General features: G+C 40.7%; 1 protein-coding gene across 6 annotated transcripts in view; it reads left to right on the top strand.

Moving 5' to 3' along the window:
* Positions 1-13,306, top strand: part of kirrel3a (kirre like nephrin family adhesion molecule 3a) — a 568,693-nt gene that overhangs the window by 482,806 nt on the left and 72,581 nt on the right. For all 6 annotated transcript variants that reach the window (XM_043676910.1, XM_043676908.1, XM_043676912.1 and 3 more), the window contains exons 7-8: positions 5,906-6,054; positions 6,893-7,020. In XM_043676910.1, the coding sequence (XP_043532845.1) occupies positions 5,906-6,054; positions 6,893-7,020 (277 nt within the window). The remainder of the gene's footprint in view (positions 1-5,905; positions 6,055-6,892; positions 7,021-13,306) is intronic.

Genomic DNA, 13,306 nt, shown 5'->3' with positions numbered 1-13,306 from the left:
CTTCACTTTAGGAAAGATGTGGAAGCTTTGGAGTGGGTGCAGAGAAGATTTACCAGGATGTTGCCTGGAATGGAGAGGAAGTCGTCCGAGGATAGGTTGAGAGTTCTCGGCCTTTTCTCGTTGGAACGGCGAAGGATGAGGGGTGACTTGATAGAGGTTTATAAGATGATCAGAGGAATAGATAGAGTAGACAGTCAGAAACTTTTTCCCCGGGTACAACAGAGTGTTACAAGGGGACATAAATTTAAGGTAAAGGGTGGAAGGTATAGGGGAGATGTCAGGGGTGGGTTCTTTACCCAGAGAGTGGTGGGGGCATGGAATGCGCTGCCTGTGGGAGTGGTAGAGTCAGAATCTTTGGTGACCCTTAAGCGGCAATTGGATAGGTACATGGATGGGTGCTTAAGATAGGACAAATGTTTGGCACAACATCGTGGGCCGAAGGGCCTGTTCTGTGCTGTATTGTTCTATGTTCTATGTAAGCTTCCTGAACATTGTTGGAGCAGCAATAATCTAGGCAAGTTGATGGTGTGCAAGGTGTTCCATCACACTCTAATCTTGTGTCTTGCAAATTGTGCATAAGTTGTGTGGAGTTGGGAGAAGACAGAATTCCCAGCCTCTGACCAGCTTTTGCAGCCATAGTATTGAGATGGCTGGTCCAGTCATTTTATGATGAATAAACACTCAGGATATTGACAGCACAAGATTGAACAATGGGAATGTCATAGAATGTCAAAGGGAGATGGTTAGATTCTCTCTTGTTAGAAATGAGCATTGTTGGGTACTTATGTAGTGTGAATGTTACTTGTCGCTTATCAACTCAAACCTGGATGTTGTCTTGTCTTAATAACTGTGGGAACAGATTGCTTCACTTTCTTAAGAATTGAAAATACTTTAAACTGAATGCAATAACTAGTAAACATCCCCACTCTGATGGAAAGGAGGTCATTGATGATGCAGCAGTAAGTGATTGGGCCTACAACACCACACCAAGGAATTCCCGCAGTGGTGCTTTGGGAATGACTTGGATGGCCTCCAGCTTGATGGTTTCAAATTGGAATGGCTAATTGAATCATTGCCAAAAATTAATTGTTCAAATGAGTGTCCATAAATATCCTACTGTCTTTCATTGCAGCAAAGATTCTGCATTTTCATTCATTGTTCAATAAAAACATGAAAAAATGGTTTCAGCTAACTCTATAACTCAGTGTCAGCCTAGCATATAGTCAAAAAGGAGGGAAAGGAAAAGGCATAGGTTGGATCTGGGTAGCAGAACCATGATGATAGAAACTGTGGCAGACACAAAAGGTTGAGGAGTTGTCTGAAAAAGGGGGAGGACAGTAATTATAGTGTAGCATGATGCAACCATCCAGGGAGACACTCAGAAATTCTTAGTGAGATCTGACTTTGCCAGTTCACCTCACCCAACATGGTGGTAACTGAAAAAGTTGGAGATTGTTTCTTGTTCTTTGTCCAGTTGTCAGAGTCTAGTCCTCAATCATTTAAATTGTCCTGTTTCTTGGATGCACTTGTTTCTAAAAATCATGTATAAATCATTGGAAAGTTATGTTCATAGCAGACACCATCACCACTGTTGCCAGGGTGCCTAAAGCTGGGCACATCATTTCAATGATGAGAAATGATAACATATAACACTAAGATATTCATTAACATGGCTAAAGTCAGAGCTAAATTAGATCTTTGTGACACCAAGTTTGAGAACAAAGATCAAGGTGTTTTTGGATCAGCAGCGAACATAAGTCAGTCAGCACTTTTTGGACTGTATTTGGGGCAAGTTAGGATATGGGCAGCATTTTTATAGTTCTGCTAAGAACACTATTCGACCAGTCTTCATAATCACACTTGAAGAAAGAACAGTTCTTCACTTGGAAAACTGTGACCAAGTTTCCTGAATGGCACCAGGGAGTAGGAGTCTAAGTTGTTGCAAGAATATGCTCAGAAAATGTATGCCAATGAGTTAGAAATCCATCTGGAACTTAATTTCAGCATCGCGAGAGATCTCCTGTTCCCTCGGTCACTGCTGCAGATGTCAGATCAGTCTTCCTGGGAGTCAACCCAAGGAAAGCAACAGGCCTGACCGAATACCTGCTGTGCAGGCCAACTGGTGGAGGTTTTCACCGAAATCGTCAACCTCTCCCTGCTGCAAACCAAAGTCCCCACCTGCTTCAAGAAGACCACCTTCATCCCCATACCTAAGAAAGCACATGCAATGGGCCTTAATGATTACCGCCCAATGGCTCTGACCTCAACATTCATGAAGTGTTTCAGAAGGCTGGTCATGGATCACATTAATTCCAGTCTCCCAGCCTGCTGCGATCCCCTACAATTTGCATACTGATGTATCCATGACATCCAAATCAATCAATCCTAGAACTGAAATTCTACCTTGCGTCGTCTTAAGTCTGGTCTTCAAATTCCTCCAGGGCCTTTTCTCCTCCCTACCTCTCTAATCTCCAACCCTACTGAGATCTCAGCTCTCCTCCTGCTTTCACATCTTGTACATCCCTTATTTCAAATACTTCACCAAATGCTGTGCTTTCCACTGTCTTGACCCTAACATGCTCCCTGATCCACTCATGTTGAGGATGTTCCTTCTTGGTCACCTGCTCCAAAATTTCCCTATGTTCATTGTTGTTTTGTTCTACTGCACAGATCTCAGAAAGGTGCTATACCTTTAGGACAGCTAGATAACCTCACTCTACATGACTCTATTAGAATCGTACTCCATCTTATCCTCTATAGAGTTATTTAGTCAGTTAACAGCAGCCAGTCAACTATGTGTATAACGTAATAGTAACATAACTAAGTACAGCACCCTGACTGTATGTGTAAAGAAAAGATTCATATTTTTGTCCATAATTAGTTGTTAATAAACTTCAAGAAATCTATCCCAATAAGAAGCTGAATCTTGTAGTATATGCACGTAGACTAACTTACAGAAAGTCATATCATACCAGTGTCAAATGTGGTTTTATAATGCTCCAGTGAAGCATCTTTGAGTGCTGAATTACATTAAAGATGCTATATTTGTTGGTGTAGCCACTTTTTAAATTTAGCATCTTGCTCTTAGAAACGAGACCCTCTAGCAGTATGAATGCTTGCTCTCAATATTTTTAAAATATAAAACTAAATCTGTTTGAATCATGGGGGAAGGGGGAATTCTAGTTAGGAAAGCTTGAAACAGCTGGTGACTCCTTGTTTCTCCCCAGTGGTTATGCCTGTTAGCCAGGCAATCAATAGTGTACAGCCAGGAGCTAGCACAAAGCGGCAGAGAAGGATTGTGATGTGGTCCATCCAGAAAACCACATGGTGGAGTGTCAGGGAAAGACAGCAAGAGAGAACAGATTGCAAAACGAAGAGATTGTGGCAAAAAGGGTGGTCAGAGGAGTACAAATTATAGAGCTGAGGGTTATTGTTGCAGATCAAGTATTGATGGGCAGATAGTGTGGAGAGAGGGGTACACTGTGTAGAGTCATTGATTAAGAAATTAGAGTCAAGTAAGATTAGGATGAAACTCCTGCTCCACAATCTGTGTGATAAATACACTCACATTATGAATGGTGACTTCTGGTAATTTTGAAAGATTATCAGGGTTGCTGGGAATGTGGGTTCGAGGTTACAATCAAATTAGCCATGATCTTATTGAATGGCAGAGTAGACTTGAGAGGTTCAATGGCCTACTCCTGCTCCTTGTTCATTTGTCTTGATATGTTTTACCCGCTGAGTTTTGTGAGGCCCCCAAATCCTGGTCAAAATGGGTTTAAGATGATATTTATTGGAGTTGAAGCACATAACCTGGATGAAAAATGTAACTAACTGCAAGTGGTGTGGTTTAGTTTGGTTATCCATACTCCCTCTGCTCACGGACATGTGTGGATTTGAGAGAGAGTGAAAGAGAGAGAGAGATGGGGACTAACAGAAGACTAATTTTCATCCAACCCAAATACACCTATATTGGTAGGGGTAGGGGTAGGAGATTCAGATTTGCATGAAACATCCTTTACTTCCACCTTTTTGATGTTAAAATTTACAAATGAATATTCAACGATTTGAAATTAAGCGATTTGCTCCTTCAGATAGCCAATACAGACATGACAATCTGAATGGCCTCCATCTGTGCTATTCTGTCATCAATGCTGAAAACCTTGAACTGTGACCCTCCTAATTCCTCTTCTGCTCAGCTATTTATATTCAGTTTATGGACAGATATTCAAATGTGTAAAACAAACACCCGAGAAACACATCCCTTCACTGACTCTCCAGCTGCTCCTGCTTATTGCAGACGTCCATTTCCAGTAGCTGTGTCATGGGCTCAGTATGGAGTATGTGACAAATTGAGTCTCCAGCTTTGGTTGAACAAATTAAGAGAGATTGCATCATATGATCACTGGTCTCAAGCTATCCCACCACTGCTCACTCAGGTGACTATTGTCCATCCATTTCCACACCTTTTGAATTTTTCAAGCAAAAGGGCTCACAGAAAATGGAAGAAAAGGAGCATTTTCTTTAATGTCCCAATCATCCCATTCTGCTTTTGCTTAGAGCAGAGTTCAGATTAATCTTTCACTCCTGAAGCTATCAGGAAAGCCCAGCAGGATTAGTGACCCTGTCAATCGCTTCAAACATCACGAAGAAGGTGCTGACATGGACAGAGATGTGATCTTGTGACGTGGATGAACACATTAAAGCCTCCTGCGTGCCTCAGGGCCTGACCGATCAATTCAGACAGCAGCGTGATAAGGATTATTTGCCTGGAATACTGAGCCTGGGAACATTCTGAAATATCAGTCCCATGAAGGATGATCAGATCCTCATAACTGTCTCTCAAAGTCTCTTGATCTACACAACAAGAACGGTAACACGCTGTAACTGCTGCAAAGCAACACCTCATTAAAGGTGGCAATTCTTCAACAGAATACTGTTTGAAACTTCCTGAGCTGTCTTAAACTGCATGAGTCCATTTCTGGAGCTGCAAGACAACACCCATCCATCACCTGCCCTAAATTATCCTCAGTACAACATATTCATCATATTATACCAGTATACTCAGTTCATATTGTTTTGTCAGCCAAAATAATTGCGGATATTCTGAACTCTCTGTCCTCTAAAATCAATTTTATTCACATCAAAAGTACAGAGACTGTAATTAAGTGGTCACAAACTCAGAAAGTTAGGAGTGTGACATCAAAGCATGTGACAGGGAGTGTTACACTGATGGGTGTGACAGAGGGTGTTACAGTGAGGGGTGTGACAGGGACTGTTACAGTGATAGATGTGACAGATTGTTATCGTAAGGGATGTGGCAGAGTGTAACAGCAAGAAGCGTGGCATAGATAGTTGTCAGTGGGACATGTGACAGACAACATTACAGTGAGGGGTATGACAGAGTGTGTTACATTGGTGACCATAAGATAGAGGAGCAGAATTAGGCCATTTGGCCACTCTGGTCTTCTCAACCATTTGATCATGGCTGACACATTTCTCAAACTCAATCATCTGTCTTCTCCCATATTCCTTGATACCCTTACCAATCAAGAGCCTATCTCTCTGTCTTAAATACACTCAATGATTTGACCCCCATGGTCCTCTGCGGCAATGCGTTCCACAGAATGACCACCCTCTTTTTTTTTCAATTTTACAATTACAATATTCAGGTCTTTAAAAGAGATCAGTAACAGAGAGTACTGCAGTGACAGACTGGAGTCTATCAGGGTGTAACAGTGAGGGCACATGTTACAACAGGCTGTTACAGTGAGGGAGCTAGGTATATCATGTTATTCTAGTGAGGGCTATTGCTTTAATGGAAGTGTGACAATAATATGAGATATTTCATAATGCTTCAGGTTTGTTCAGTCACTTGGTGATGTTGAAATTTGTTGTGTTTCAGATGGGCCAAGGGTGGTCAGTTGCTGAGAGGAGTTTTGGGTGAGACGTATGAGACAATTGTGGACTACACCTTCTTCACGGAGCCTGTATCTTGCGCTGTGTCTAACCCATTGGGAAGTACAAACATCAGCCGAACTGTCGACGTGTATTGTAAGGAATGTTTAACCTGTGCTTGTCATTCCCCAGTCTCCCAACGCTCAGCCATTTCCCAGTTTGTCTTGTTGATTGATGTGGGTGCTGCCAGTTAGACCAGCATTTTTGCCGATACTTAATGCCCAAGAGGCAGTTAAGAGTCAACGACTTTATTGTATATCCGGAGTTACATGTCGACCAGCAGTTAAAAATGGCAGATTTTCTTCCTAAAGTACCACCTGTTTTTTTATGACAATCAAAGGTGATTAGATAGTCACCAGTGATTTGTCCAGATTTTGACGGAATTCAATTTTCTCCATCTGCCATAGTGAGCTAAGGCCTGGGGTTCTGGGTTACTAGTCCAGTGAGATTACCATTGCACCACTGTCTGCCAAACTGGAAGATATTTGATAAGACGCTAGCTCCTTGATATCTGGGCATTATGTGTACACGTCACACTCATTGTAACATCACACTATTAAGTCATTGCCAGTGGTTTGGGGTGGAGCACAGTGGTTGTGATGGTAAACCATCAAAAGCTCAAATTGTGATTTGCACCCACCAGTCAGAGCCATTCTCATCTCCCACCATGGAGAGGAAGGTTCATCTTGAACAGACTCCAAGCAAATTGCTTTAATGCAGTTTTGAATTGAAATTAAAGATAACTGGGTTTTAAAGAAGCTGTGTTTTATCTCCTCTTGTGTTTCAGTCAAATTTTATCTTATTACACTGTACTTTGGGATATGTTACTGCATTAAAAATGATATGAATACCAAGTTGTTTTTGGGATTTTGCTCAAGCTTAACTGAACATGTTTCATTTCCACTCATCTTTCCTCTCCATTTTCTCTGTGCAGTTGGTCCCCGGCTGACATCTGAGCCTCAGTCTCTTTCTGTGGACCTGGGTTCAAGTGCTATCTTTAACTGTGCCTGGACTGGAAATCCATCTCTCACTATTGTATGGATGAAACGAGGCTCTGGGGTGGTGAGTATAGGGATTGATACTAGCCAGTACATGGGAACATCACAGTGCCTGGTTGACCTGTTGATTTATTCTGCATCTGAGCTACTTGCAATACAAACTTCTCCTTAATCTAGTGAAACCAGGGGCTCTCTGCGATAGGACAGTTGTGAGAAATTCATTCTTCTCACTCATTCTTTGTGGACATTCTTTCCCCATTTTGTTCTTTTAAGTTGGATATTTGAGATTGAAATCTTTATTCTGAAGTCCTGATTAAACCTTGACGCCTGGCATTTGTAGTCTACTCTGTTTTCATTTTGAAAACATCTCTTCTAACATTCACTTCCTCCAAATTACAGATGGTGCAATAGCAATCACATGGGCCCCAGTTATGCCCTGCCTCTGTTTGGGATACATGCAACATTCCTTTTTCCAGTCCTATTCAGCTATGCATATCTCTTTTATGAAATGTTGATGAGTGTATCAATGCTATACACTGCTCCTGCCCAGAACTGGTAAAATTTATTAACTTTGTTTTCAATTTCAACACTCCTCTGACTTTCACACAGTCCACCTCTAATTCACCTCTTCCCTTCCTTGATTTCTCTGTCGTCTTGGATAGGTATTCAGTAATATTCAATCCAAACTCACTGACTCCCACAGCTACCTTAACTAGACTTCCACACACTCTGCTTCCCATAAGGACTCCATCCTATTCTCCTGATTTCTCCATCTCCATTGCACATGTTCTAATGACACAATTTTTTGCAGCTGCACTTTCCTTCCAGAAACATGATAAGAGTTTCCTTTGACTTCACCTTTCAATGCTTCAACTTCAGCATTGAGTGGATCATCTTCTGCCATTTCAACCATCTTTAGTTTAATGCTGTCACCAAACACATATTTCCATCCAGGCTTGTGTCGGTATCCCATAATGATCATTCCTTCTGCGATATCCTTGTCCATTCCCAGAACCCTAAAGGTTACATCTATTGCACCATTAGTAGAAGTAGATGTAACAAGATGTTCAAAGCCCCAAAAACTCCTTATTTGTACTTTTTCCAAGTTAGTTATTTGTATCCACAGCTCACAATAGGGTCTCCTTTACATTGGGTAGACCAAATATAGGCTGGGTGCTGTGTGCATATATACAGTGTTGTGAATTTGCCTGGTAGGTTATAGCTGTGGATCTGCAAACTGCACACACAGAAATTGGGACACTTTTTTGCAATGTCCACTTTGCAACCTGTAATATGTTTTATTGTTTTAAAAAACCTGACCCAATCAATTAATCACTCCCTGGTGAATGATTGATTATTAGACCATTATTAATAATGTGGCTTCTTGAACAGTGGTTGAAAAAGGAATGTTGCATGTATCAAAAAGTGTGGTGTTAGAAAAGCACAGCCAGTCAGGCAGCATCTGAGGAGCAGGATAGTCGATGTTTTGAACATAAGCTATTCATGCTCAAAACGTCGACCCTCTTGCTCCTCGGATGCTGCCTGACTGACTGTGCTTTTCCAGCACCACACATTTTGACTCTGATCTCCAGCATCTGCAGTCCTCACTTTCTCCTGTGTTTCATGTATCGCACGCAAAGGCAGGGCATAACTGTGGTCAATGACTGTTCCTTGCAACACCTATAATTTGGAAGAAATGAATGGAATTGAAGGAGATGTTGTTCAAAATGAGAACAGAGTAGGACACGAATGCCAGGCAATCCAGTTGAGCCAGGACTTGAGAATGCTGATGAGGCCTATCTTGTTTGAACTATCAAGCAAGTTAATCTGCAGGTCAAATACATAGTCTTACGTCATGCTAAAGTGCATGAGAAAACCCTTGATATCTTTGTTTGTTACAGGGTAGGAGGGTATTGAAAATATAGCTTGCTGGTGAGCAGACAAATCCTTTTGTTAAGGCCAAGTTAACTCACCTTTAGAGGGAAGTGATCGGTGTGTGTGATGGATCAATACTAAGTAAGGGAAGGTCAAAGATATATTGTTAGAGTGTCCACAATATTCCTTAATTTAAATTGGGATACATTAGCCCTTCTAACAGAAATATATGTAAGACCACAGACCATAACATGTAGGCCATTCAGTCCATCAAATCTGTTCCAACATTCATTGAGATCATAGTTGATCTAACGACCCTCAATTTCACTTTCCTACTTTACCCCTTAATCCTGGATTTCTTTAAAGATTAAAAACAATTATGTCAATCTTTAGCATACTTAAAAGCAATCTCTACAGCTATTTGCATAAAGAATTTCACAGATTCACTACCCTCTGAGTGAAGAAAATCCTCCTTATGCTCGATTATTTTACAAAATAATCTTAAGAGCCTCGAGGTGTAGGTCAATGATCAGTTACTGGGCCAATGTTGGGAAAATCCACATCAGAAAAGATTCCAAGATAGCACTTCATGAGAATTCATCAGATATTTATACATTGGAAGTTACATAGACAGTACATTACTCAAATTTTGAAATGGTCTGTTTTAGACAAACACATTGATTTTTACATTTCCAGAAATGATAAGACACCTGTTACTTCTGGTCTCACCATTCCCTCTCTTCCATTGTACCAGCTTGACTCCACTCCGAAGGTTATGCTTCATTCTTATACTTGAGTAATATCATTGCTTTGTCTTTCTCGGTGTTGTACAGCATCACCTTCACATTCCATTCCAAATAAAGTGTCAGGGTTAATGCTGAATCAGGCACATTGCACATTCACAGAAATTTCTCTGATGTATCAACATGTTTATGCAATTTAAGTAATTTGATTTTTTAAACCTTTCTTGAATAAGGATAAATGAAAAATGAATATTAAATTATTTATATGATTATTACCTATGAAGTTAACTCAAACATTTCTTCCTCATTCTATTCCCAGCTGTAATTTCATGTGAACTTACAGGTTAGCTCATAGGATTCCCACATTGCGCCCTAATACTCCTAATCTCTGTCTTGTTCTGCAATTGGTGCTTCTGGTCCGAGACCCTTCCACAAAGTGAAAACAACCTCTCTACAGCTACCCTGTCAGGTCCATTTAGAATCTTGTATCTTTCAATAAAGTTGCCACACATTCATCTAAATTCCATTGAGCACAGGCCCAACCTTCACACACTGTTCTCATAAGAAAATCCCTCCATGCCCTGGATGAAAATGATTAACAGTATTCAGAACTTGGTTTCTGTATTTGGTGTACCCAAGTGCAGAAAGGCAAGCTCTTAAGATTTGCTTAGTAATTGGGAGTCTCGGTCTCCACAGACGTAACACAAGAAGACTACAGCTGAAGAGCCAAAAGATCCCCAAAAGATTAGAAGACCAATTCAGAGTCAGATTAAACTTCTGTATCCATGAATTAGAATACATGCTATTGAGACAGAAAACTACATAAAACAGAGTGCATTTCATGAGCAGGTGCAAAGAAAATAGTTCATCACGTGATTTTTCTGATGGCGAGCCAACAGAATTGTTTACTTGCTATTGCTTCCACCCCCCTGGAAGCATAACAGAACAATTTTCCAAAAAAAATCAAAGACTTAAGGCATTGAAAAGCTACTGATGGGCACACATAAATACAAAACAATGCTCTCAGCTCAACAAAACTTACAGGTCCTAAGTATAAACCCAACAGTGGACACAATCACTAGAATACTAAAACATTGTGAGACATGTGGGAGGTTTTGCTTTCTGTATGCAGAAAGAAAATGCCCAACTTTCAATGAATTTGCAATGTAGCAGATAAGACCATTGACTCTGGAGCAAAGAGCAAAAAAACCACAAACAGCTGTGCATTGACCAAGCAAACCATACACGATGAGTATCTTTAATGCTGCAATAAAGACCATCTGGTATCCCATCAGATATGTAATATTGAAATGATCAACAAATCAGAATCTGATGATGGTCACAACAAGATAAAGAGTGATAAACACATTTCACACTGTCAATCTAGTGGAAATAAATCAATACCATCACACCATCCAAAGTGTTTACAGAAATTCAAATTGTCTGCCTCAGAAAATTGGTGAAGATTTATCACTGGCTAACATTGACACAGAACAAGTATCAATTTACCATCACTGAATTCTAAAAAAAAATCCATGTGCAAATAAGGGAAGCTATGATGAAACCTACTAATGTAAAACACAACATTTCAACAGTTCAATGAGCTGCACACAAAGGGCTGAAGTGCAAGTACCATCAATCTGCCTGGATGTCGCACACGTGCTACATCAGTGAAATTGATGGACCAAAAATTGCAGATACATAAGCACGTTGTGACCTTGCATTAGTCACAACTTATGGAATCAGTCAAACATCAGAGGCATATCAAAAACTACAGCAGATTATTCAATAAACATCTGCAGAACTAAATATTTGCAGAACACTTTCTTCTGTAGTAATGGAGGGGAAAACTCAATTCTGTGCTGTGGGGAATAAAACAAAAGATCAAGAGGAAAAAGCTGAAGGAGAAGAGCAAGGTCTGGAACAACTTGCATGTGAAAGATATCAAGCTCGGCATAAGCAGCTACAGAAACATTGGCTTGAGCTCAAAGTAATGCCAGAAAAACTGACAGACCTGCAAAAACACATTGAGATGCACAGTGCACACATTAAGGAGCTGCAAATCACTCATGAAACATTCCTTTTAGCAATAAATGTCGGCAATTATGTTCCAGTGAAAAATCTAGAACAGGATCTAGAGACAAGTGAAGTTGCAAGTGGAAGTGGAACACTTCATTAAAAGCAAAAAAAAGAGAAAAAAAACATTGAAAATGCTGAACACTTGTCAAAGCAGGATGTCAGAGCAGAAAATCCTAGATCAACAAAAACTAAAAATTGATAAGAGTTAGAAGAATCCATGCTGTAAAACAAGGAGCTTCAAAATAAACTGGAAGCTCTAAAGGCACTAAGCAGATGAAGATTTCAATCACTTAAAATAGTTTTGAAGATTGGTCAGTCAGTAGTTAATCTAGAGCAAACATGGCTGTAGTGCATCAGAGTAAACAAATTTTGAGGCAGCAACTGCAGTCCATGACAGGAAAAACTTGACAACACAAAGAGAAATGACTGATAATCTCATTAGTGACTGTGGAAATCAACAGCGCATCCAGCCAGAGTCAGCATCAGGAGAACCTGAATGGATCAGCAAATTACCTGACATACAGACTCACTTGTTATTGTAAAGACTATATAAGGCCATAAGACATCGGAGCACAAATTATGCCATTCAGCCCATTGGGTATGCTCCACCATTCAATCATGGCTTATAAGTTTCTCCAGGGAGAAAGTGCAGATGCTGGAGATCAAAGCTGAAAATGTGTTGCTGGAAAAGCGCAGCAGGTCAGGCAGCATCCAAGGAACAGGAGAATCGACACCTACTGCGCTTTTCCAACAACACATTTTCAACTTATAAGTTTCTCCACCCCATTCTCCTGCTTTCTCCCCATAACACTTGATCCCCTTGATACTCAAGAACCTATTTAATACGATCTTATATATACTCAATGACATGGCCTCCACAGCCTTCTGTGGCAATGAATTCCATAGATTCAACACTCCTTGGCTAAAGAAACTTCTCTTTATGTCCATTCTAAAAAGGTCTTTCCTTTTTCTCCCCTACCAATGGAAGCATCTTCACAACATCCACTCTGTCCAGGCCATTCAGTATTCTGTATACTTCAATTCTATCACCCCTCATCCTTCTAAATTCCATCGAGAATAGATCCAGGGTCCTCAAGAGTTCCTCAGCTTTTCATTCCTGGGACCATTCTCGTGAACCTCCTCTCAACACATTCCAAGGCCAGTGCATCTTTCCTGAGATATGGGGCCCAAAACTGCGCACAATACTCCAAATGTGGTCTGGCCAGAGCCTTATAAAGCCTCAAAGTACATTGCTGCTTTTATGCAGGAAGTGCTGGATGTCTTGAAACGGTTAAAGGTGGATAAATCCCCAGGACCTGATCAGGTGTACTCGAGAACTCTTTGGGAAGTTAGAGAAGTGATTGCTGGGCCTCCTGCAGAGATATTTGTATCATCGATAGTCACAGGTGAGGTGCCGGAAGACTGGAGGTTGGCAAACGTGGTGCCACTGTTTAAGAAGGGCGGTAAAGACAAGCCAGGGAACTATAGACCAGTGAGCCTGACCTCAGTGGTGGGCAAGTTGTTGGAGGGAATCCTGAGGAACAGGATGTACATGTATTTGGAAAGGCAAGGACTGATTAGGGATAGTCAACATGACTTTGTGCATGGGAAATCATGTCTCACAAACTTGATTGAATTTTTTGAAGAAGTAAC

The sequence above is a fragment of the Chiloscyllium plagiosum genome, chromosome 35 (assembly GCF_004010195.1).
Source record: "Chiloscyllium plagiosum isolate BGI_BamShark_2017 chromosome 35, ASM401019v2, whole genome shotgun sequence".
Classification (NCBI taxonomy): domain Eukaryota; kingdom Metazoa; phylum Chordata; class Chondrichthyes; order Orectolobiformes; family Hemiscylliidae; genus Chiloscyllium; species Chiloscyllium plagiosum.
This window is presented reverse-complemented; position numbering and strand designations above follow the sequence as displayed.